Here is a 25,175-nt window from a genome sequence, read left to right as displayed (position 1 = left end):
CGACAGACAGCCACCTCCATGCCCTCCTCATCCAACTTGTTGATTTTCTTCAGGACGTACTCCCGTGCTGCAGTCCTCTGACTCGATCCACAGACACCTTTTCCAACTGACTATCAAGATGAGAACAAAGTGAAAGAAAAACAATGTGATGATTTAACAACACAGTATTAAATTATCTATATGGATAAATGTCTAAATAAATATGTGTAAAGATATGTCAGTCTGTTAGCATTTTTTTTTACACATTTCAAATTGCCACAAGTGAATTTTTGCTTTACTGAAATTTCAAGCCATGCAAGATGGCAAGATTTTACAATTCAATGCATTGTTCTTAATTTTGCCATTGTAGTTAAGGGAAAATTTGCATTCCTATTTTTTGTTTAGGATACAATTTCAAAGATCATTAAGACAAAACAGCAATACAACTTACATGCTTTGTCTTATCATTAACCCATTTAATCCCAAATTTTTCCCAGACACAAAAATATCCAAATCATGTGTCATTAGTATCCCTTTGAAACAATCAATCATAATTTTTAGAAATTTTCATGGAAAAGTGTATGAAAAAGTGTGTTTTATGATCGGTCACAATTGTGACCGGTGGGATACTGAGTTGTATCAACCATTGGACAGATTGAATATAGGTCTATTTGACCTGTGCAGTGTGTTTGTGTGTGTGTTTTTGTGTGTGTGTTTCTATCTGTGTGTGTGTGTGTGTGTGTGTGTGTGTGTGTGTGTGTGTGTGTGTGTGTGTGTGTGCGTAAGAGTGTATAAAATCCTTATATTAAAGGCTAGTTATTATCACTTTTAAAAGTTAAAGCATTGCCTCTAAATGCTCTCTCATTGTAGTGTGAATATTTTACATATAAGCCTTATACTATCGCCTAGCAATATGAATACTGGGAGCACCGTTATGAATATTGAGGTTAAGACAAAAAACAACAATTGTAACTTTAGTGCAACTTACTTTAGTGCAACATTCATTTGAAATCGTTCATTTTTAGTGCAAAATTCATTTGAACATATTCATTTTTAATGCAGTATGCATTGAACACACTGAACATGAAGGTAAACATTTAGGATAGAGGTAGCCGGCTGAACATGCTTTCAAGTATAGGCCTACACTGACTGACTGAACAACAAAATAAAATAGGTTGTAGAACAAAGAGCAAAGCAATGCCTTGAATGACTAAAAAATAACATCTTTTCCTGGAACATTTAGGACATTTGTGTGTGTGTTTTGTGTGTGTGTGTGTGTGTGCATGCTTGCGAACTCTATGTCCGACTGCATTCTCCTGTCTTTCCTGTTTTTCTTCTACACTCCATGGTACAGCTTGAAGCACTCAATGTGCAGTGGTACTTGGCATTTCTCACATGCATAGGTAGTGCGTTTCTCACAATGGCGAAATCTCTGGAACCGGTGCATCGTGTTAATTGGCCAGTGGGAAGCTTTGTCGTATCTTGCCTGATCTTCAACGGTAGCAGTCAGTAGAGATCTCCTTCCATGGCTCAGTGGTTTCGTTCCAAACCTTTGCAGAAGAGACTGTGAGACTATCCGTGAGAAGGTGAGCAGGTCGATGGTCCCTCCAATAACATCTCTGTAAAAGAGATGGGCATTTACAAGAGCACTGTTGATAGACCATGCAAAAATGGGCCACCACCACTTCTTTGACCTGATTGAGATATGGAATCGTGAAACCTGTAGGTCGTGAAGGTCTACACCACCCATGTGCTCATTGTATTGGCTGATGCAATTTGGTTGTTGGACGCTGTCAAAGCCACGTCGATGCCTGTTCCATCTCTTGACAGAAGACTCAGTGTATTTTTCATCCATGTTTGTTGCCACTGTGACAATGTTATTGTCTTTCCAACGGACCAGCAGCTTCTCTCCTTGGCACAGAGCCTCAGAGGTTCCCCTGGGTAACTTCATGAAGGCATTCAGTGGTGTGAATGGGACATCAAACAGGCGGTTCTGCCTCATGGTTCCAGAGCTCCCATATCCTCTTTTTGTCATCTCATCCATGAGTGAAAGAGTGGTAAAGAGGTTGTCATGGAAGAACTTGCAACCTTGAGGCACCTGAGCTTGCTCTGCCAAACCTATGATAACGTTGGGTCCCTGACCCAACCCTGTCTCTGGGAGGAGAGTGTGTGATCCACAATATGGCTCCATGTGGTACATGTATCCACTGGATGAGGCGAGGCTCCATACCTTGTAACCAAAGCGAATTGGTTTGCCTTTGATGAATTGTTTACATCCATGTCGGCCGTAGTATGGAATCATGCTCTCATCCACTGACAGCCATTCCTGAAATGGCATGATTTTGTATGAGTGATTGAGCTCAGAGAAGATGGGTCTAACCTTAAAAAATGGGTCATCAGTGATCTTGGTGTTGTCAACCACATGAACTGAGGCCATTATATCATCAAAGCGGTTTCTCTGCATTGCACCTGAAATGCTCTCATTGTGCACATCATTGTCATCTGACCAGTACATGTGTCTTCTTGGGACAGAGCTGTATCCACTTGCAATTAGGATCCCATAGAAGGTGAGGAGCTCATCCATACTTAGATTCAGTTGCTTTCCCTTGGTCTGGGTGGAGTAGAGGTTGGACATTTCAACTGTGATCTCTCTCAGGGTGGGTGGATACATCAGTAAGAAAACATCCACTGGGTTGGGGCAGGTTTGTTTTACACATTCTGCAGCATTTGGTCTGTATACTGTGTATTCTGGAATAACAGCAGTAGAAGGCCTCTTGGAACGCTTAAATACTCTATCTTTATTTTTGACCACTTGCAGTTTTGCCCTTGGTTCTTCTGGCTGACTTGGCTGAACCCTTTGGCGCTTAGAGGCCCTTGCGTCTTCTGGCTGGCCCCTCTGGCACTTAGAGGCCCTTGGGTCTTCTGTCTGGCCCCTCTGGCGCTTAGAGGCCCTTGCGTCTTCTGGCTGGCCCCTCTGGCGCTTAGAGGCCCTTGGGTCTTCTGTCTGGCCCCTCTGGCGCTTAGAGGTCCTTACGTCTTCTGGCTGGCCCCTCTGGCGCTTAGAGGTCCTTACGTCTTCTGGCTGGCCCCTCTGGCGCTTAGAGGCCCTTGGGTCTTCTGTCTGGCCCCTCTGGCGCTTAGAGGCCCTTGGGTCTTCTAGCTGGCCCCTCTGGCGCTTAGAGGCCCTTGGGTCTTCTAGCTGGCCCCTCTGGCGCTTAGAGGCCCTTGGGTCTTCTAGCTGGCCCCTCTGGCGCTTAGAGGCCCTTGGGTCTTCTAGCTGGCCTTCATTGTAAAGGTGGGAGGTGGGGGAGCTGGAACAGGGGAAGGGGGAAGGGGGAAGGAGGTTGGGGAGGGGGAGGGGAAGGGGGTGTGGTGAAGGGGAGGCCATCATTCCAATCATGCTCTGTTTGCATAACTTCTGCATATGCATTCAACAGCCTTGCTGGCAAATGGCCTGTTTCCCCCTCATAGTCCATGTCAGACCTAGCACTGTCACAATCACTGAGTACAGCATCTTTTTCATTTTGAGGGATGATTGCAATGCTGCATGCCTTGTCTGGGAACTCATCTTGATCCAACAAATCAAGAACTTGACTCAAAGTAAGTCTAAAAGAAAACACAGCAGAAAGTTTGGTAGTTAGCTAGTTAGTCTTCCTGGGATCCGTGTGTGTGTGTGTGTGTGTGTGTGTGTGTGTGCGCCTACCTGTAATTGCATGTGTGTGTGTGTGTGTGTGTGTGTGTGTGTGTGTGTGTGTGTGTGTAAAGTAATGTAACTGGTGTGAATTATTCATTGATGTGTTTCTTTTATATATATATATATATATATTTTTTTTTTAATTTATTGTCTATATTGTTAATATATAAGTATTCTCTCTACTTTTATATTTAGTTAATGAACATCACAAAATTTTGTTCAGATCGTTGTTCATAAGACGACATAACAGTAAAATAGCAGAACTTTTTCTTTGGGTGTTTGTTGGGGAGGGAGCGTCATCAGTGGAACACCTCTGGGGTTTTCCCTCGTGCGATCTGTAATAGCCTCAGTCAACCTGTGCGCGAGGCTCACGAGCACACGCAATGTTGCTTCTCTCCGTGATTATTACTGGTATGGTGATGTTTATTGTCTAAAAGCATAACTATCGCTTAATAAGTGTGATATGAGTGCATTTCATGATCTGAGTGTGTTAGTAGTGATGAGGTGAAACGATTTTATGAAATTCATCATAGTGCTAACTGATTCATATTTTGCATTCATGCTTAGTTATCTGAGAGAAAGAGAGAAGCTGATGTTCCATTGGTCCACTGATGACCTCTATTCGTTACAGGTATGTTTGTAATTAGTTCTGTTTAGTGAAATAATAGAGATCTGGTTTACTGTCAATGTGTACTGTATGAAGAGAATCATGAGGGGAATGAATCAGATTCATTGATTCACGTGTGAAGCACGTGGTGCGGCCTGCTCATGGTATGTTGTTAAATGCATGTTATATGCTTTTCTTTTGGATTTATGTGTATAAATAGTATTATAATTGATATCTGTTTCATCATAGCATGTTATAACATAAATATTTGTAGTAATGCATATGATTATACACTCTAGTATACAATTAATGTACTTTACACTATTGTAGTGTACTAATAACAGAATTGATGTGATGTATCACAAGGAAGATTATGAATGTATGGTAATCAGATTTATTATTTTATTTACATGTTTTATTTATTTTTGTTTAAGTTTTGTAATAGCCTCAGTCAACCTGTGCGCGAGGCTCACGAGCACACGCAATGTTGCTTCTCTCCGTGATTATTACTGTTATCTGAGAGAAAGAGAGAAGCTGATGTTCCATTGGTCCACTGATGACCTCTATTCGTTACAGATTAAAAAGAAAACTTTGGATCTCATTGTTGAGTGGTGGTGTGGTCTTTTGATGTGCGAGAGTCCGTTCCAGACATGCTACAGTAGCAGTAGGTAGGAAGTTAGGTAGCAGGAGAATTAGCTAGCAGAATTAGCTAGCTAGCTAGTCTTCCTTGGGTCCGTGTGTGTGTGTGTGTGTGTCTGTGTGTGTGTGTGTAAAATTAGGTAGAAAGTTAGGTAGCAGCAGAAAGTAAGGTAGAACAGGTAGCCTATGTGTATTAGCATGTAGCCTAGATACAATGGGTTATCCCACCGGTCACTATTGTTGCCGTTGACATGTTTGTGAGTTCTATGACCACATTAAACAAAGTTGAGTAATTGCAAATGCATATATCAATACTAGACACCTTAAACATGATATGTACCAAAAATCTATGTCCTATCTTTATGTTAACATACTTTACTAACCTTTTCTTTGGGAGCATTCTTGCTGCCATCCTCTTCTCTTGGCGCAAACAGGAAGTAAACAGCTCTGGTCATGTGACAATTTACAGTAAACATGCGACACTGCTCATATTTCATTGAGACCCTTTATTATTTCAATATCTGCTGGAAATGCATTGATAGATCATTCAGTAACATTTTTATAGCCTTAGAAATGAAACATTTTTTTACTGTCACTATTGTGACCGGTGGGATTAAATGGGTTAATGTAGTCCACAAACTTGGAAACATCTTCATCCTCACAGACAAAGACACCCTTAACCCTCTGGGGACCAAAAACGCGCCCGCGCGTTTTGCTCGTGTAGCCCAGCTAGGGTTATTTATTATCTCTTACATGCATAATTTCTAATATGTAAATGTTTCTGACCTTCAATGTTTAAACTGTCATGAACGTTATGTGGTTATATATTTGTACAGCATTTCACTTGTATTAATGTTATACAGATTACGGTAAAGTTTATGTGAGGTGTACTCTTTCAACATGTGGGTTTGATCAGCATGTATGTTTTTTATTTGTGATTGGACATTGGTTTACTTGCTCCCGCCCATATGCGGGTATTGATAATTCTGATTGGGAGAGGGAGGAAGAGAGAGAGATGGAGGCAGATCAGAAAGTGATGTCGCACTTTATTTTCTGGTGATTCTGAGAGAAAATATACCCAAATAACTGCTGACTAAGTGGTCAAAGAGTATATTTAGCACACAGAAAGTGTTAAAGAACGTTTCTGTAATTCGTTTCATTTGTTATACTTTGACTGAAAAGTTTAAACAGACTTGTTACTGCTGCTGAGCGCGCTGTAATCTTTTTCTTTTACGTTGAGTAAAATCTACTCGCGGGATCTGAGTTTATTAATCGTTCCGAGGAAGACGACTACAGTATGGAGGAACCAGATAGCGTTCTAAATCCCCTCGTGGTTTAGAATTCCTCTGGCATCGCGGGATTCATAATCATTCAGCGGACAGCTGGTGAGGCTGCAGACGCATACGGGAGTGTCTAACGTGATCGGTGGACAGCGCGCGTGTCGAAATGGGAAGACACAGGTACACTTGTTTGTTTATTTAGCTCTTTAGAGCTAAGAGGCCATTTGTTGGTTTTCACGGCCACACCGTTCTCAAGCAACGACACAGGCCTGCAACAGGTTGGGGTTATTGAAACTAAGAGTGTGTGTGGGCCCACATTACATATTGTCTAATTTGCTCTGAGTGTATTCTGCAATTTGATTTTGAGATTGTATTATAGATCCAAAGGGGATTATATTACTGATTTCTTGCTGATACAAAATTGAATATTGATATTTGAGTATTATATTGGAGTTTTGATTTAAGAGGATCCAAAGGTGATTTTCTGTGAAAGAAATTACACAACAGACATTTGAAAATTTCATTTAATTCTTTTATTTATTTATTTTTTACAATATTTCATTCTTTCATCTGTTTTTACTTGAAATAAAGTCACTTGTTAATTGATAAGAACTTACCTTTTTGTGATTTTATATAACAGCTTGTCAGAAAGATAATCATCTAAAATCTTCATTTTAGTAGAGTGATTAGGGGGGGAAAAGGAAGGAAGTAAATTAGTTAAGTCGAGAGACATATCATTAGAACCCGGTGCTCCGCCCATCAAAGAAGAGGGTAGGGGGCGCTACACTCGTTTTTTTTTTTTAGCAATGAAAATAAACACTAAATGCTCTGTTAATTTTGATCTTTCATTTTCGTGTAATACATCAATCGATCCTGTTCAGTTTCTATTTTTTTTCTGTATACTCACAATAAAAATAAAGTGTTTTGCTTTTTGACAAATAAAGAAAAATTAACATGATGCGATTTCTGCCTTCTCTCTGTCAGTAAACTCCCATTTGAAACGCGTTCGAAAATGATCTATAACTCCGCGAAAATTCAGTCAAACAGGCAAACAGACCCACGGGCATAAAGCTTGAGATCGCATCTTTTAAATGAAGTCATTTATATAAAAAACAAATATTCTCAGCTTCTGTAATCTGTATAAAAAGAGAGCGACTCCAGTCGACCTCATTGCGAGATGATTCACAGTAATGTGACCACGCCCCGGAGAGCGCGTGCTATTCAAACGCAAATTCTGAGAACCATTTCAGAGCTGTGAAACGCCCACATCAGCTGTAAACAAAGCGCGTCGCGACTCCTCGCGAGTGAGACATTATAGCCTACCTTATGGAGAAACGATTCCTCAGAACAGTGCTGATGAGGAGCAATATCTCCTGAAATGAGGAGCAGATTCCGCTGAGGAGTGAGGTAGGCTGTTTTCTTTTCTCACGTGTGGAATAACGTTGTGGAATAACGTTAGTGTAGGCCTATGTAAACCGCAAAAAGATGAATCGCATTTCTATAATATGACTCGCCTTTCTGTGAGATGAATGAAGGGTACATATTTGTAAAGACTGTTTAGCCTAAATATGAATCGCGCGTCTGTGTGTAAAATAATAAACTGCTTTGCTATAGCCTACTGAGATGAGTAAAAATCGACTGGAATATGTTGAAATAAAATGTATTTGTATAAGCAACGTATTAAACTGCAAATTAGCATTTATATGCCCTAATATTTCATAAAAACAACATTACAGTCAGGCGAAGTATGAAAGACAACATTTTGTTGACTAGACTAGGGTACAGTTTTTAGGCTACTGTAGAATATACCGCCACATCAAAAAAGCTTTTGTTTAGCAATTTCTGCTCATATCTAACGTTATATATATATAATATATATAATATATATATATATATATATATATATATATATATACTATTTTTGTCAAAAATAAAGTCATAGACTAAGATGTTAGATGTTCCAATGTTGGCTATATTCAAACTAATGAATACATATGATAAAATGTAGGCCTATAATCTTTTTTTTTTTTTTTTTTTTACAAAGAAAGAGTACACTTGAAATATTGTTGAAATTGTAATTATTGTTGTAATTGTAACATTTTTAATAAAATAGCAAAACATATTTACAAGAGAGATGTAAGCGAAATCTTAAATGGTCAATATAAGTCTTCTTCTAAATACATCTTTTGTCCTTTCATTGTGGCTCAGTCAGTGTCACACCTGAATGAATGGGCATTAGGCAGAGTCATTATGCAGAGTGGGTGGGACAAACTACTCCTCCTCCACGCCCCCCTCGCATAATGGCTTTCCAAGCAAAACCTGTTTTACACCATTTAAATCAATGTATTTTTTTTTGTGAACGATAAAGCAAGACTATTTTCACATAATTTTGAAGCTAGAACTCAAAGGGACAATATCCATTAGTCAAAAGTCTTGTGGACACATATTTAATATGTGTTTTGTGGTCTTAATTCAGCAACTTTCATTTTTATTTTTTCCAATAACCACGCATAAACATTATTCTCTTAAAAATACAAACATCTACATACACGTTGCTCGCATATTATGGTAGCCCTGTTTGTGCTATATAGAGTGAATTTACACCTTAGCCATTAACATGTTTATAAATAACTGAAAAAACCACAAATGTCAAGGCATGTCAGAACATCTCAAGGGCCCCAAAAACACCTTGGTCCCCAGAGGGTTAAACAAGCCATGATCTTCATCACTTGAAGATAATTAGAAGGGCTTCGTTTAATTATCTAATGAAAAACTAACTGGAATAAAATATTATTTTGAAATGCTTTTTGAAAGACAGATATATAACTTCCCCTACCCTCTTTTGAAGCGATACATTTTCCTGTTACCATCTACTGCCACAGCGAGCACAAATGCAGAACAGGCTGGACACTAAAACACTTTCAGTCCACAGAGCTGATCGATTTCGAACTGGCAGTATCTCCATTAAAAAAAACGTCTTTTAAAAGCATCTGCGCATATCTTTCCATTCTATAAAACAAAACCAATATAAAAATCAAAAACCATATAAGAAATAGCTCACTCCCAAAAAAGAAAAGATGAAAAATAAATAATTTGGTAATTAATTCAAATAATACTCAGCCAAAGAACTCTGTCCGCTGTTCTAGTAAACTGGTGAAGGACTGTCTAGACATTCCAGGGGCAGTCAGTTTCATGTGGTCATAGGACACAAAGACATCTATTTTATATAATGTTTCACAGCTTGCTGTGGCAGGCCAGTAACCAGACTTGATCAGTTGCGGGATGCTGGTTGTTCTGCTCACAAGACATTTTGGACATGTGAAGTGTGGCAAGCTGACATTGTAGCGACCTATTGAAATAACAATGTATTTATAATGTATTTGTAATAAAAAAAAATAAAAAAAAAAATAATTAAAATATTTGTTTTTGTTCTACACTGGACTCACCATCGATTCCTATGAGAATGGCCCTTTTACCGTCTGACACCTCAATGGAATCAGTGGCACATTGGCAAATTTGCTCAGGTGCTTCAAGAGGCAAAAGGCAATCTAAAAAAAAATTGAGCTACCATAAATAACATTGTTTCATTATTATTATGACTACATGGAAATTCACATGATAGATTTTAAGGTTTTATAATTCTGGAAAAAAAAAAAAAAACTAAATACTTTTTTCTTCAAATTGGAATTGGCCTTCAATATCCACCTTGACCAAAGTTGTTGGGGATAGGGGTTGAAAGAATCCTTTCACATCTGTCTCTCAGTTGTGAAGTTTCCTTTCATGGGCCAATATATCACAGTCTGCACAGTACAGCTGTTTAGGAATGCAGTCCTTACAGCGGATAATAGATCGCTTCAGTCTGCAGTGCTGACACTGCTGGATCTCTGTATACTCCACCGTTAATAACGACTCCACTATCTCTGGCCTCAAAGCTGCCCACTTCTTCTTACTCTGGGCCATGCCAATAGACCAAGTGTTTGAGGAAGTCGGATTTGTGTACTGAATGTCTACACTATCAGCTAGCAGATCCTCTACCTCTTGATGAAGAGTTTCTGTAAAAGCTGTAAAAACTAACACAATTATAGTGTACAGTACATGCCAGTTAGTTAGACTGATCATTACAAAGCAGTAATGACACAATAATACACACCTATATCTTCAACAGCTGGCCAAACAGTGCGAGCAGACAGTGATGGCCTTTCACCTGGGAACAATGAGACATAACAAATAATTAATAATAACTCTGCATGATTTGTGAAAATTGTTGGTGTTATTACTCACCATGATCAATGTATCCTTGCCCAGACTCCAAAGATGACGTACTGACTGAATTGTTGATCTTTGTAGCTACAAATAGAGATTTATTAGAGATTAATAGAAATATACAGTACAGGCAAATGATGGTGCTACACATTATCAGAGGAGTGCTAGAATACATTGTGCAAATTATAGCAGACATACCATTTAATATTTTTGCCTTTGTAGATATTGGCCTTCTCCGTTTAGGCACAAGATGCCCATACTCATCCCTCTCCACAAAAGAGACCGGCTCGAGAAGAGTGCCACTGGCTCGTTTGGTCTTCTTTTTCAGCTGGGAAAAAATAAATAATGAAAATTGGAAATAAACATGTTGAAAGAATTTGCTACAAGTGATTGAAAGTAAGGACTTGGAAATCTATTAACAGATAAAAACAATATACATTTATTAAAGCAACTTAATGTAAATAAAAAAGTAACTAAATGAAGAAGAAAACTGAAATGTAATGAACATTACCAGTGGAGGATTGAACGTTTGTAGAATTTGTTCAGCCTCCCTGGTAGCTGGTAGAGTTTCTGTGAATCAGACTGATTTGTTCAGGATGTTTAAAGGGACTATGTGTAGCTTTTTAGGTATTTTATTATCTAAAATCAATATTTTTATTCATAAATATGCCCTCAATGGTGTACAAATACCTATGCCAATGATCAGACTAATCCTCATGAACGAAGAATTTATTATCTTTATATACATGGGACGGGTAGGTCCACGGAGGCTTCCATGTAGTTCTGCCATCTTGAAAAACTATAATAGCAGAGAGGGACAAAAAGTACTAGGCCAACGCATTTCCACAACGCGTTTTCGTTCAGAGCCAGCGTCACGTGACTGAGACCAGCAGAAGCGGAGGAGCAGAGCAGAGAGAGGCGCTTGTCACTGCCGCGGCAAGTTTAAAAGGATGCACTGCAGGGTTATTTATACACCATTCATTCATACATATGCTGAGTCACAGGATAAGGAGTCCTCGTCGTCGAAAAAGTACAAAATAGACCGTAAAATGAAACGTGACTTTCAAAAGAGACCCTGAAGTTGCCTGCCTTCTTCTCGACAGGTAAGTCAATGTTACGGTCTTAATTACAAGCTTTTTTTTCATTGCTTGGTTGTGTACTTTATTATATAGACAGTAGAACATTTATAGTTAAAAGTGAATAGCACTCTTTGATGAATAGCAGCTATTGAGTAAAGTAACGTTAGAGAAGGCTCTGATGATGATGATATCTAACAATGCACGTACTTCAAAAAATATAAAGAGTAAAGAAGGCATTACTACTTACTACCATAGTTAATGTTTTTCACAGTCAGTAATTCATACTGTAACATTCTTTTTTTCGTTGTTTCAAGTTTCAGTTTGTTTTAAATAACAAACCTGTTCACCCGAAGGAAAACTCGAAGTGCTATTATAAGACATCCTGTCATAGCTTTTTGTCACGGTTCATAAATCCTTTGTCTCTTTCTTGTCTCGTGTTCTGTTGTTGTGTGTGTTCTGTGTACTGACTGTGTGGGCGTGCCGGATCATTAGCGCTCATCAGCAATCAAGTTCATCACTCCCGTCACCAGCTGCAGCTCATCTCATCACCCTTTATATGCTCGCCACTTTCTCATCTCCTTTGTCAAATCGTTGTTTGTGGTATCCCGGTTGTGTTCCAGTCTGCGTCTTGAGTCCTGTGCCTTCCTTGTTCCTGTTCGTGTTCTGTGGATTCTGGATTATTTATCATCATTGGAGTTTCTCACCGCACTGCTGCACTTCCACTCACACCGGGTTTCATCTGACCATCGGGGTCCCTGTGCTACCAACCTGACGATCCTGGAATTTATTCCTCTGCCATTCTTACTTCAATAAAGAGTTTTTTACTTGCATCTTGCTTCCACTTCTCATTCGTTACACTTTTTGGTACATAACGGCTACCGTAGATGCAACGCGCATTTGAAAAAGTGAGGCGCTGGAGATATTCGTTTGAATGCAAAATACAATTTCACCACTAGATGGGAGAAATTCCTACACAGAGTCCCTTTAATATTGTATTTCACAGTGTGTGTGTGTGTGTGTGTGTGTGTGTGTTTGTGTGTGTGTGTGCATAAATGTGTGTGTGTTTGTAAGAGAGTGTGTGTGTGCGCATGTGTGAGTTTGTGAGAAAGGGGGAGGGAGAGAGAGAGAGTGTGTGTGTGTGTGTGTGTGTGTGTAAGAGAGAGAGAGAGAGAGAGAGTAGGAGAGCTTTTGCAAGTGATGGCTCTTAAAAGAGCCGTTGGTTTAAATATTGTGGAGCGTGTATATGGAGGAGTATGAGATGTGAAGAAACTGCAAGACAAACAAATAGTGAATTACAACTTTTGGATATTGTTTTGTGATTTTTCTTTATTAAACATGTGATTTTTCTTTATTATTATGTGTATAACTATTTACAACAAACCCCAAGATCCGCCCACAATCATAAGACTATAATAAAATAAATAATATGACAATAAAATAAAATAAAACTGTGACCAAAAAAGAAGGAAGGATCTGAAAGTCTCAGGATTTCTGAATTGTACATCAAATGTATTAAAAGCATGGCAAGTGTTGTTGTAACTGTGTTTTTACTATGTATAACAAGGTTGAACTACTGTGGTAAAAGCATGGTAAGGTTTGCTGTTACTGTACTACTTTGAAGGAGTAACACCGCACTCACGAACAACAAGGTGCCAGACAAACAAAACTGAAGATCTCAAAAGATGAAAACAATGAAAAAAACTGTCTGCACACTTGAATCCTTTCAGCAAATTTAATAGCCAAGCTTTCGGTCAAACGACCATCCTCAGGGCATACAAACAGTCAATGTAGCAATCAACTTAACTGTGTTCAAACACATCAGGACAATTAACAGTGATTACCACACCTGTGGAAGCCAGGTAGGAGAGTTGTAGTCCAATAGTGGGAGTTGTAGTTTTTCTTTAACCTACCCAACATATTGAGTTATCTACATAATTTACACATTTACTCCCCATAGTGAAAAATCCCAATACAAGAAACAAACATAAGTACAAATATACAGAAATACAAGCACATATATACATACATACATGCTGTATAAGTACATGGAGACTGCAAAGACATCAGTAAAAACCTTCATAAACTGCAGTATTCAAGACTTATAAAAACAGTACAGCTGTGACTATAGCATGACACTCATGTCGAAATCCACATTTAAACCTTTGGGATATAAGGCATCCAAAGTATGAATCCAGTACAGTTCCCTTTGGCATAGCACTTTGTCAATGTTGCCACCTCTAGATAATTTAATCTGCTCAATTCCCTGAAAACGGAGAGAAGAGACTGAGTGAGCACACTCTGTAAAGTGACAGGCCACAGGGTAGTTAGGATCAGCACGTCTGATCGAGCTTTTATGCTCACTTATCCTCTGTTTTAAACTACGTGTGGTCTTTCCCACATACACCATGTCACAAGGACATCTTAAAATGTAAATAACATTCTTAGTTTTACATGTACAGTAATAATGCCCTTCACATTGTAGCTCTTACCGGATCTGGGATGTTTAAAGTTACAGGTCTTGTGTGTATTATTACATTGGGCACAATTGCCACATGGATAGTTACCATCCCTAAGAGGTGCTAAGAGTGTTTGGGTAGGATCTGATCTTATGCATGCTTTTACTACCCTGTTGCGGAGGTTAGGGCCCCGTCTGGACACAAACAAAGGTGGATCCTTAAATTTATCCTGAAGAGAAGAATCATCAGATATTAGGTGCCAGTATTTCATAATTGTGTTTTTAATAATAAAGGATCTTGGAGTAAAAGTAGTTATGCAAGAGACAGAAAACTTTTTATCCTTTTTAACACTCTTTTTCAAAAGGTGTGGCCGTGGTGTGGAGAGGGCGATATTATATGCCTCTTCAATACTTTTAGTGGGATACCCCCTGGCTAGAAATCTTTGCTTCATATCTATAGCATTCTCCTTGAACTCTTCAATTGAATGGCAAATCCGTCTAAGTCTATAGAATTGACTCTTAGGCAGGCCGTTTTTTAGGGCACTGGGATGCGAGCTGCTTGCCAAAAGGAACGAATTGCGATCCGTCTCTTTACGATAGAGGGTTGTGGTCAATCTACCATCTTCTAGTTTGATCCACATGTCTAAGAAATGCACACATTTGGAGTCAGATTCTACAGTGAATTTTAGATCTGAGCTCATCCTATTGAGGTGAGTAGCTCATCTTGGGACCCTTTAAAAACACACAAGACATCATCTAAGTATCTAAAATATCTGATGATATTACTGTAGAAGGGATTTCTGTCCTCGTTAAAAATAAAATGTTGTTCAAAGAATCCAACATACAAGTTCGCATAACTGGGGGCAAAGGTACTCCCCATACTTGTGCCTTTAACTTGGAGGTAATATTCTCCCTGGTGGAAGGCACAGAAATTTAATCTGAGAATTGATGATGCCAGATCACAGATGAAAGTATTAGGAGGATTAACATCCTCAGGGCGATTCTGCAAATAATATTTTAGTGCTGTAATACCTCGTTCATGAGAAATATTGGTGTAGAGACTTTCTACATCAAATGTAGCTAAAATGGTATCAGGAGGGAGATCCCGAAGTTCAGAGATTTTATTAATAACATCTGTAGAGTCTTGTACATAAGCAGGCAGATTTTTTACAAAAGGTTTGATGAAATAATCCACAAAGTTTGATAATGGCTCTAATAGTGACTCGTTACTAGCAACTATGGGTCTGCCCTTGGGTTTAATAAGGCTTTTGTGTATTTTAGGAAGCATATAAAATGCCGGGATGCCCGGATGTTGTCTATTGAGATAACTGAATTCTTCTTTGGTTATCCAATTTTGTTCTAGGGCTTGAGTAATCAGCTCACTAATTATTTTTTGAAAGTCAGCCGTAGGGTCACACTTAAGCTTCCTATAGAATGTTTCATCATTCAGTTGACGATATGCCTCAGTTACATAGTCAGTTGTATTAAGGATAACAATAGCCCCTCCCTTATCTGCTGGTTTTATTATAATGTCTGTATCTTTAGCAAGCTCTTGAATGGCATTTCTTTCATCCTGACATAAATTTTGCTTATGGGAGTAAGACATAGTCTGTAGCTTCTCAAGAATCTCTTGTTCAACAACCCTACAGAATGTATCGATCGAGGGGTGGTTTACATGAGGTACAAATGTACTTTTAGACTTAAACCTAGGTTTAATTAAACTCTGGTTTTCATTCACAGTCCCAAAAAGATGTCTCAATTTAATCCTTCTGAAAAAAGGAACAAATCAGTCTTAATTTCAAAAGAGTTTGTATGGCTAGTGGGAACAAAGCTCAAACCCTTACTCAGGGCCGAGAGATGTTGAGGAGTAAGTACCTTATCAGACAAGTTCACGACCAGACTCTGGCCTGTTGGCGTGTCACCGGCCCCATCTCCAGTCCGTTTCTTTTGTCCTCTCTTCATCTTCCTGTTACTGTACTACAAAATACCACAGTAGAAGTAGGCTAACTGTGGTAAAAACATGGTAGGATTTGTGTACTATTAACACAAAATACCACAGTAGAAGTACAGTGGTAGTTACTACTTCCATTAATTCCAAAAATATGACTATAATAAAATGTTGTGTTATGAGATAAATGACCCAAAAAAGAATATTGCAGAAGGCAATTTTTATATAAGTCTCTTTATCGATGACCAGCTAAGAGACATCCTACAAAAAGATGACTGTGCATTTCAATCAGAAGTATATGGAACAAATGATGTGAGAAAGGGTGAAATGTATCAAACACTCCCTAAATTCACAGCTAATGACATATCACTACTGTTAAACTGTGATGGCATTCCAATGTTTAAATCTTCACCTTTTTCATTGTGGCCCATCAGATGTGTAATAAACGAACTCCAACCAAATGTTTGTTTCAAAAACGATACTCGCAGGTGTCTGGTTTGGGCGTGGTGAACCTGACATGTCCACCTACCTTAAGCAATTTGTGGATGACATTCTAAAAATCAATTCACAAGGTCTGGAATGGAGGCACCCACATACAAACACAACTGTGGTGTCTAAAGTTTTCCCTATCGTATGCTCATGTGACGCAGTAGCCCGATGTGTGCTTCAATCAGTTCAATGGTGCATATGGATGTGGACACTGTTTAAGCATAAACGCAAAAAAAAACCCCCACATCAACGAAGTACAGTGATCCAGCCACTGCGGGAGAAATTGAAGGAAAAATTGCAGATGAGGTAAAGGGACTGTGGCATTTATAACTCTGGCTGCAAATTGTGACTGTGCTTAGTGTCGTGATTTTTATTTTTTTATTTTTTTATTTTTTACAAAACGAGACTAGGAGGGACTAGTAGCCTACTGCCTTCAAATGGCTGTACTGTATCGTTAATCCCTACGTTAACTGTTTGACTTAGAAAAGAAAAAAGTTGTGAAAAGCAAATGCAATAATGTTTACATGTACAGCAAGTTCGTTTTCATTATGTGAAAAATAATAAGCCTATGGTTCTCTGAATAATGTCAAATAATACGTCTACATGACAGGTTGTAGCCCTCTGGCGATGTAAAGAGTGAGTAGGTTGTTGCACAGATAAAAACTGTGCCTTTCAAATTCAGTATTGTTTTAAGGCACGTAGACCTACTTACTCTGCAACCACATGAGCTGTTAAATGGTGAAGTAAGTGCAGATTTTCTATTCATCTATGGCTTTCAGAAAGAGCAGCTTGCAAATGTATATTCTAATTGTGTTATTAATATTCTGTAGGTTATGGAGAGTTACATTCGTGCAGTCCTTAACAAAAGGTCGCTCGACAAGGTTTGAAGAATGTAAGTATATTATGGAAACAGTGTAATGTAAGCTATACATTTAATTTAAGTATAATGTGAATAAAAAAACAAAAACAAAGTTTCATATGAATAAAAAAAATTATGCTCATGTCACATTATACAGGTTAATTTTGAAAGCTTTGATTGGAACTGTTTCATTTGTGAATGTACGAAACAACCACTGGATGTTTGTGGTAAGTGAAGAAACTTCATGTTTTTGTTTGTATCTGTACATTTAGGCCCTATCTAAATTGAGTAAAATGTAAGTATTTAGTAATGTTCTGTGACCCAAAACTATGAATCATTAGCCTTAAAATGACATGTCCATAGATAGCCTACAGGGGCCCTGTCAAATAAGTTACAGGTGGGCTCAGGAAGGGTCAATGCATTAAAAGATCATAATTCATGATTATAAAAGTTTTATTGCTTAAAACATGCATTAGAGTGCACAGAGAAGACAGTCAAAACGTGTTGGAGTACTTTATAGCTCATAACACAGGACGACGCGCTCCGCCACTGCAAGAAGAGGGCATACCTGGCCAAGCTGACTGCCCTGAGGGCCTCCAACCTGGCCGTCCCGATGGTGTCTACCCTTGACCTGCAGGTGCACCAGCTTCTGGAAGAGGATCCATCGGACCCCCGAGACCCAGAGGAGCTGGAGGAGGAGGAGTGTGACAAGCCGGGTTGCACCAAGTAAAAAGAGCTCCTGAGAATGCAGGTGGCCGAACTGAACAAAACAGGTCGACACCCTCAGCGAGACGCTGCGGGCGGTCACCAGGCGGTACCGTATTTTGAAGAGGAGGTCGACCTCCTTGGGCTCGGCCCGAATCGGGCAGGTGGCCCAAAGGCTCCTCTCCTCTCTCGGCCCGGATGAAGAGGAATGCGCCCCTGTGGAAGAGGCCGTTAAGTCCCAGGGTGTCTTCCCCCGAGGTGCCCTCTGCTACTCAGCTGCCCCCTGCCTTGCCCGACACCAGCAAGGAGAAGCCTTCCACCAGTCAGCAGCCGCAGGAAGAAGAAGACCAACCCCATTACCCCGACCACGTGGCCGTGCTGAGTGAGTGTGACGCTTTTATCTTTTTTCTTTTCTTTTTTTTTTACTTGTGGCTGTGCTAACCAACTCTTTGCTCTTCCTCTTTTCTCTTTCTTTTTTTTCTTTCTTTTTTGCAGACGAAATCGTGGAGGAGTACAGGCGACACAGGGAAGGCCCAGAGCCAGATACAAAAGCTAAAAGAGAACGTAGGCTGTCAGGTGTACCGGATAAAGAAGTTTTTGGCGGCCATGTCGAGGGGAAAGAGGAATCTGGCCAACTTCCGCTTCCTCAATGACACTGCCGGGATATACAGGTGAGTAACTTTTCTCCCGTCGTTGGCTCAGTTTGAAAATAATCTATCGCCTCTGTAACCGTTTTTGTCTTCTTGCAGTTGGGTTAGCTCCATCCGACAGGCAAAGATGACAGTGACGACTATCCAGCACTACGTTCTGAACGTTGGCTGCTTCATCCGGTTCCTCTTGGAAACCCCTCCGCCGTCTTGCCGCCTATCCAAGAAAGCCCTGGTCGGCCTTCGCAGGGAGATGGGGAGCCTGCGGAAGTCGTTGAAGAGGGACGCGGCCGCCCACCAGACCGCGGTCAAGGAGGGAAAGGAGAAGAGCGTCATTGCCAAGGCCACCCTTTTGAGGTGCCGGGAGCATGCAGCCAAGGCCATCCCCGAGCTATTGAGTAAGTTGTCTTTTACCTTCTCCCCAACTCAAGGTACTCACCTGTTGCCGAGCGGACGTTTGAACCTTGACGTTGTGCTTCACTCCCGTCTGTAGCCCTCCTGGAGAAGGACCCATGCCAGAAGATCCTGTGGCAGTTCTACGGGCACTTTGCGGCACTGCTGTCCTCCGTTTACGGCCACAGAATGTTTTTCAAAACATTACCATGCAGGAGGTTCTGGGGGCCCGCAAATCCACCTCGGAGAAGGCCTACCTCATCAATGCGAGCGTCTGACTTTTATTTGTCGTGCCTGATTTGTTTGTCGCCTCTCCTGAGTGGCATGTGTGCGTTTTTTCCATGTGTGTCCACAGGTCGCACAACACAAGACAAACATAGTGTTCGGGGCAGCCCAGATCGTCCTGATAGAGGAGGAGTTTGGGTGGGTGCAGCGGTTCCTCCGGGTTAAGGACCAGCTGCCGGGCGGGCCCACAGCCAAGTACCTTTTCTTCACTTTGACCCCCAAACCCCTGCAAGAACCTCAACAGCCACTTCCAGGAGGCCTGGAAGTCCATGGGCCTTCCCGGCTGCCCCACCTTCACAGACGTCCGGACGTCCATTGCCAGTCATGTAAGTGTTTCAGCGCTCAGGAACATATTTCTTTGGTCTTCCAGGTGACATCGGTTTTTACTTTTCTCTGTCTCTGTCTTTCCAGGTGAAATTCACCCACTCCAATGACGACCAGGTGAAACTCTCAAAGTTCATGTGCCACGACACGTGGACGGCGGATAAGTTCTATGTCACGAACTTGACCCCCCAGCAGGCCATGGAGCACCGCAGGCTCTTTGACGCTGCCCTGGAGGGTGCGGAGAGGGGCTCCCCGTCGAAGGAGCCGACCTCGGGGAAGTGCAAACGGCCTTTAAAGGGGAAGGGGAAGCAACCCCGGAAGATAACTCAAAAGTCCCCTGACGAGGAGCTCACGTCGGGCAGCACCACTCCAGAGGGGACTCGCACGGAGTACCAGGAGTCTGGGACGTCCAGTCCTGAGTCCAGCGAGGTAAGTTTGCTTCCTTTGACTGCAGTGAACCTAACGTGTTATAATAGTTTGCAACATCATGATCGATTGCTCACCATGTCTTTGTATGTATATATTTGTTTTACCTTGCACAGCCAAGGGAGGAGGCCTCGGAGAAGGGCGGGTCAGAAGGAGGAGCGGTGGGATCCCAAGCTGAGGAGGAGCCACAAGAACGGAGCCACAGAAAGTACCCAGTTCGGAGAGGCAAGCCGACGGTGCTGCTGACTCCCTTGAAGTCGTTGAGCTTGACGCACAGGCATGTGTCGCCACTCAAGGTCAAGAAGGCCATCTTTTCCCCAAGCTCCATGACGCTCGTTGGGATTAGCCGCCAAAAAAAGGCCTCAGAAAAGGTGAAGAAGGCCATCAAGAAGCACAAGATACAAAAATAGGCGTTGCGTTAATTTTTTGCTTCCTTGTTCCAGTTCGAGTGTTCGTTTTGTTTGAGAGATTGAGTTTTTTGTTCCAGTGTTTGTTTTTTGAGAGACTTTTTGTTCCCGTTTCAGTGTTCATTTTTTAATAGACTTTTTGTTCCTGTTCCAGTGTTTGTTTTTTTGTGAGAGACTTTGAGTTCCTTTTTCCAGTTGATTGATCACCGTTTTCATCGAAATTTCACTTTTTTTCTTAACTGTCTATTGATGTTTGTTGTTCTGAATAAAGTTGTTTTTGTTGATTGAAATTTTAACTTCTTGTCTGCCTTTTTTCAAGTATTATTGTGATAATTAAAATTTAATTTAACATTTTATTAAATTGGTTTAAACTGGTTAAAGTGTTAATTGATCTGATCATGTGATCAAACCATGTGTAATTAATATGTAATGACACCTATATCCACTGACAGCCTACAGGAACCCTGTTGAATAAGTTGCAGGTGGGCACTTATGTAAAATCAATGGAAGCGCCCACCTGTACCTTATTTGACAGGATCTCTGTAGGCTGTCTGTGGTCAATGCATTAATAGGTCATAATTCATGATTATAAAAGTTGTATTGCTTAAAACATGCATTAGAGTCCACAGGGAAGACAGTCAAACATGTTGGGGTACTTTACAGCTCATAACTATGCATAACTAGCCTAAAAATGGCATGTCCACAGACAGCCTACAGGAACACTGTTGAATAAGTTACAGGTGGGCACTTCTTGTCAAATCAATGGAAGCGCCCACTTTTAACTTATTTGACAGGATCTCTGTAGGCTGTCTGTGGTCAATGCATTAATAGGTCATAATTCATAAGTAAAGTTGTTTTATTTGGTCAAACCTACTACAAACCACACAGGAAACACCATTTAACTGTTTCATGTACATGTCAGCTCATTAAAATGATGAATATGCATAAAAATGCTTTGTCCACAGAAAGCCTTTCTGGGTCATGTCAAATAAGTTGCCTATGGGCGCTTCCTGTTTCAGTTGGTCAAATCAGCCTTCGTTTTCGCCCAAAAACCTCAGGGCATCGAACACTCGAGCGTCACGAACTCGCGCGCCACGCGTTCGAGGCCCGCGTCCCTCGGAGTTGGGCAAGTATTCTAAAAAAAAAAATCTGAAAAAATATTCAAAGAAGATTATCAGTCCAGAACATCCCCAGCTCAGCAAAATAAGCACTTAACGGGGAACTACGGACCCCAGTCTTTGCACACCATCTAAGAGGACCCTGAGGGGCCACAGATTTCAAATTGGAGCCATTCGAAGCCATTGGGACCGTTCCGTGGGATGTTCACCAAACACCTGTGAAAATGAATGGGATAAGTTGCACATGTCAGTGGCTCCCGCCCAGCCCCCGGGAGCCCGAGGGGCCCCAAGCGAGCGGGCTAGGTCGAGAGATGCCAAGTTTATTTTTTGTAAAAAAAACATCATTTTGACTAAGATTTAATTTCTACACTGAAAAAAGTGATTTTGGAGAGTGGTAAATATAATCTGTGGAAACCATATAAAATGTACATGATTATTGCAGCCAGCCAACGAATTCTAAAGTAATGGGTAAATTCTACATATGCTACCCATTCGTCAACAGTAAGAACCATCACATAGAAAAATGCAGTAAAATATATCACCAAACCGTGAGTTTTTTTGCTTTAAATTGCGCATGCATCAGCCCGCGTTTTTGAGTGAGTGTGGGCAACGCTGGATCCTCTCTCTGGCTGCCATCGAACAGCAGAAGTGAAGGTAAGCTATTTACATAGGAGTGCTGTATATATATTTTTTAATTATGAGATATTACACTTCACTTGTATTCGGCTTTCGTTTGTTTAACATGCCATTACTTGAAATTAAAGTTTGAATCTGTCACTGGCGTCACCATGGCCCGGGACACATCAAGCCGGCGGTCGGCCATTGGGCAACGTCGGACCGTCGGTCAGGCAACTTGGTTTATTGTGTTCCACGCGTCGGTTTGATGTGTTCAAATAAACAAATTGACCCCAGGCCAACACGCATTCTCATCCCAAGGCGTCATATACTGGCGCTTTTGACATTTTGTCTACATCCGACGCACATGGCACCCTTTAGCGTCAATATTAGACGCAGATAAATATGGGCCAGAAGGCGCCTCCTAGCGGTCTAACCCTAACCCTACCCCAGACCTAAACCTACCCATAATCTGTGTCTCATATTGACGCTAAAGGGTGCCATGTGCGTCGGATGTTGACGGAATGTCAAAAGCGTCAGTATATGACGCCCTAGGATGAGAATGTGTTGCAACGGCACGTCTGCTTTCGTCGCTGCTAGTTCTTTGCCATCGGTTTGTTGTGTCCCGGGCTTTCACCGTCTGCACAACTGCCGGTAAGTTGAAATGCCGTCGTGGTGTGCTTTTTACAAGATTAGTCAGCATGCATGACTGTGTCTGACCGCAGGTTTTAAGGTTAGAAACTAGTCAAAGCCAGCTTTTTCTAATATATTGAATGGGCGCAGGATTAAAAATAAAAACATAGTAACGTTACCACTGTATCCCACGAGTGTGTGTGAAAACACCAACTGTTGCTGTACCTAAGTTTTTTAAGGAATTGTGGGATCACGTACAACATTTTAGAATTGATTTTATATTATATTTGTTATTGTTAGAACATCAGTGCTTAATAAATGTTTTCATAATTTTGTAATATGTTCCATGAAGCACAATTACATTTATGAAGCTAATTATATGAAGCATGAATATTAATATATGTAATTGCAATGCCTTTATTTAAGTCAGTACACAGTCTGTTATTTCTGCATGACCGGCCCTTGTCAGACAGACAGACTGCCCAGATCAGAGGAGCACTGATAAACTACCATATTTCCCCAATTACTCACCGGTCTGCAAATAGCCGCCTGGTTCTTTTAAACGTCCATAAGGAATAACCAAAGGGGGTGATTATTTGCATTATATTGAGGTAAACCCAAAATCATCTGTACAAAATCTAACCCAGGTACATGTCTGATAATTTGTTTTGTGTAATTTTTGTTTTTATTTCTGTTGCAGGCAGAGTCTGTGTATGTGGACACTCACTATTTGCCCTCTCTTCAGTTCCTCTTGTCTGTCCTCCACAAGCAGAGACTCACTGATAGACCACTGTTACCAGTTCTATTGTTGACACATCCACCCACGTCCCCACCACAAGTGTATCCTGTACAGGTATGCAAGTTTTCCAAATAAAATAAATCACATTGTCCTTAAAGGTATAGTTACCTTTACTAAAGTCCTCAGTTATGGGAAAATGAACTGGAAATGCAAGTTGTGCAAATTCACAACATCAAAAAGATTGGACCTGCTGAAACACAGCAGACTAATACATGAGCATTTAGGTCGAGTCCACTCCATACCCTGCCTCTATGCAGATTGTCCTTGCACAGTCAAGACATGGGGTGCATTAAGGACACATTTGTCAAGGCATCATTCTCAGTCAACCCAGCCAGGAAACATCATTTCGTTTACATGCATTGTCTGTAATTCATGCTCTTTTGACAATGAGAGGCATTTTTTTGAACATCTTGGTGGCCATCTAAAAAAGTTTGAAACTGTGGCATGTGTTTTTGAGGGTTGTGATTATAAGACCAACAAATATACAACATTCCACAGCCACAAGAGTAGAAAACACAACCCACATTTGTTGGAAGATTTCAAGACTAATGTTCTTTATCAACACCAAAACAACCCGGATGAAGAAAGTGACTTTGTTGAGGATGAAAACGACTGTGGCTTAGTCCTTGAGGAGGATGAGGACTTAAACAAAATTATTACTAAAAGAGTGGGTTGCTCCTCCTGAAAATGGAGAACATTTTTAATGTCTCCAATTCATGCATTAATAAACTAGTAGAGGAATTTCATTTCCTTACAGCGTCTGCATCTGGCCCCGTCATTAAAGAGATCATTATGAGTACTTTGAGAAAACATGGCTGTACATTTGAAGACTCAGTGATATCAGAACTGGTCAAAGACCTTTGCCAGCTAAGCCCTGTCTGTGCTGCTTTACGAGTGGATGGGCCTTTCAGCAGTAAGTTCAGCAGAGAGCAATTTAGTAAGGAGCATCTCTCATCGATTGAACCAGTTGAGTACATACTTGATAGTACAGAGAAAAAATCATTTCAGTATATACCAATCCTCCCATTATTATTTCAACTTGTGAACAACAGCCACATTCAAAACACAATATTACAAAACAAAAAGCCATCTGATGCCTCTTCTGGATACAAATCGTTTATTGATGGATCTTTACTAAGAGAAAACAGCTTTTTATGTGAGGATGAACTTAAACTCCCACTCATATTATATATAGATGACTTTGAGATATGCAACCCTCTGGGAACATCCCGCAAGAAGCATAAAGTCACAGCAGTGTACTGGGTGTTCGCAGACATACATGCCACATTGAGATCTACACTGACTTCCATTTACTTAACCATTTTGTGCAAGGCAAATGATGTCAACCAGTATGGCTATGCAAAGGTTTTGGATTCCCACTGCTCAGAGATTTGAAGTCCTTTGAAGATGAAGGTATTTTTGTTTCAAGTCTGGGCAAAGTGGTCAAGGGCACTGTACTTGCTGTAGTCGCAGACAATCTTGGTGCTCACTCAATAGGTGGCTTTGTTGAAAGCTTTTCAGCTTCACATTT

At 40.6% G+C, this 25,175-nt stretch overlaps 1 protein-coding gene across 5 annotated transcripts; it reads left to right on the top strand.

The window, feature by feature from the left end:
- The first annotated feature begins 5,911 nt into the window (after window positions 1-5,911).
- Window positions 5,912-20,773, top strand: LOC307157483 (uncharacterized protein). 5 transcript variants are annotated; one of them, XM_079869399.1, is made up of 9 exons: window positions 5,912-6,379; window positions 17,264-17,325; window positions 17,450-17,519; window positions 17,769-18,379; window positions 18,493-18,668; window positions 18,747-19,042; window positions 19,138-19,648; window positions 19,734-20,075; window positions 20,189-20,773. In XM_079869399.1, the coding sequence occupies exons 7-9, from the start codon at window positions 19,592-19,594 to the stop codon at window positions 20,480-20,482; spliced, it is 693 nt and encodes a 230-aa protein (XP_079725525.1). In that variant the 5' UTR covers window positions 5,912-6,379; window positions 17,264-17,325; window positions 17,450-17,519; window positions 17,769-18,379; window positions 18,493-18,668; window positions 18,747-19,042; window positions 19,138-19,591; the 3' UTR covers window positions 20,483-20,773. The 5 variants fall into 5 exon arrangements, with proteins under 5 accessions (XP_079725525.1, XP_079725523.1, XP_079725524.1 ...); XM_079869397.1 differs by having other exon boundaries at window positions 5,926-6,379; window positions 17,825-18,379; XM_079869398.1 differs by having other exon boundaries at window positions 5,926-6,379; window positions 17,813-18,379.
- Window positions 20,774-25,175: the final 4,402 nt, after the last annotated feature.

Source organism: Squalius cephalus (assembly GCF_949319135.1).
Source record: "Squalius cephalus genome assembly, chromosome: 4".
Taxonomy (NCBI): domain Eukaryota; kingdom Metazoa; phylum Chordata; class Actinopteri; order Cypriniformes; family Leuciscidae; genus Squalius; species Squalius cephalus.
Note: the sequence above shows the minus strand (reverse complement) of the source record. Positions and strands in the feature narration are given on the sequence as shown.

Coding starts and splice junctions, on each gene's coding strand:
- LOC307157483 (XM_079869396.1), top strand. CDS start 18,604: ATGTCGAGGGGAAAGAGGAATCTGGCCAACTTCCGCTTCCTCAATGAC. Junction 18,669..18,746: donor GACACTGCCGGGATATACAG/GTGAGTAACTTT, acceptor GTCTTCTTGCAG/TTGGGTTAGCTCCATCCGAC. Junction 19,043..19,137: donor GGCCATCCCCGAGCTATTGA/GTAAGTTGTCTT, acceptor TCCCGTCTGTAG/CCCTCCTGGAGAAGGACCCA.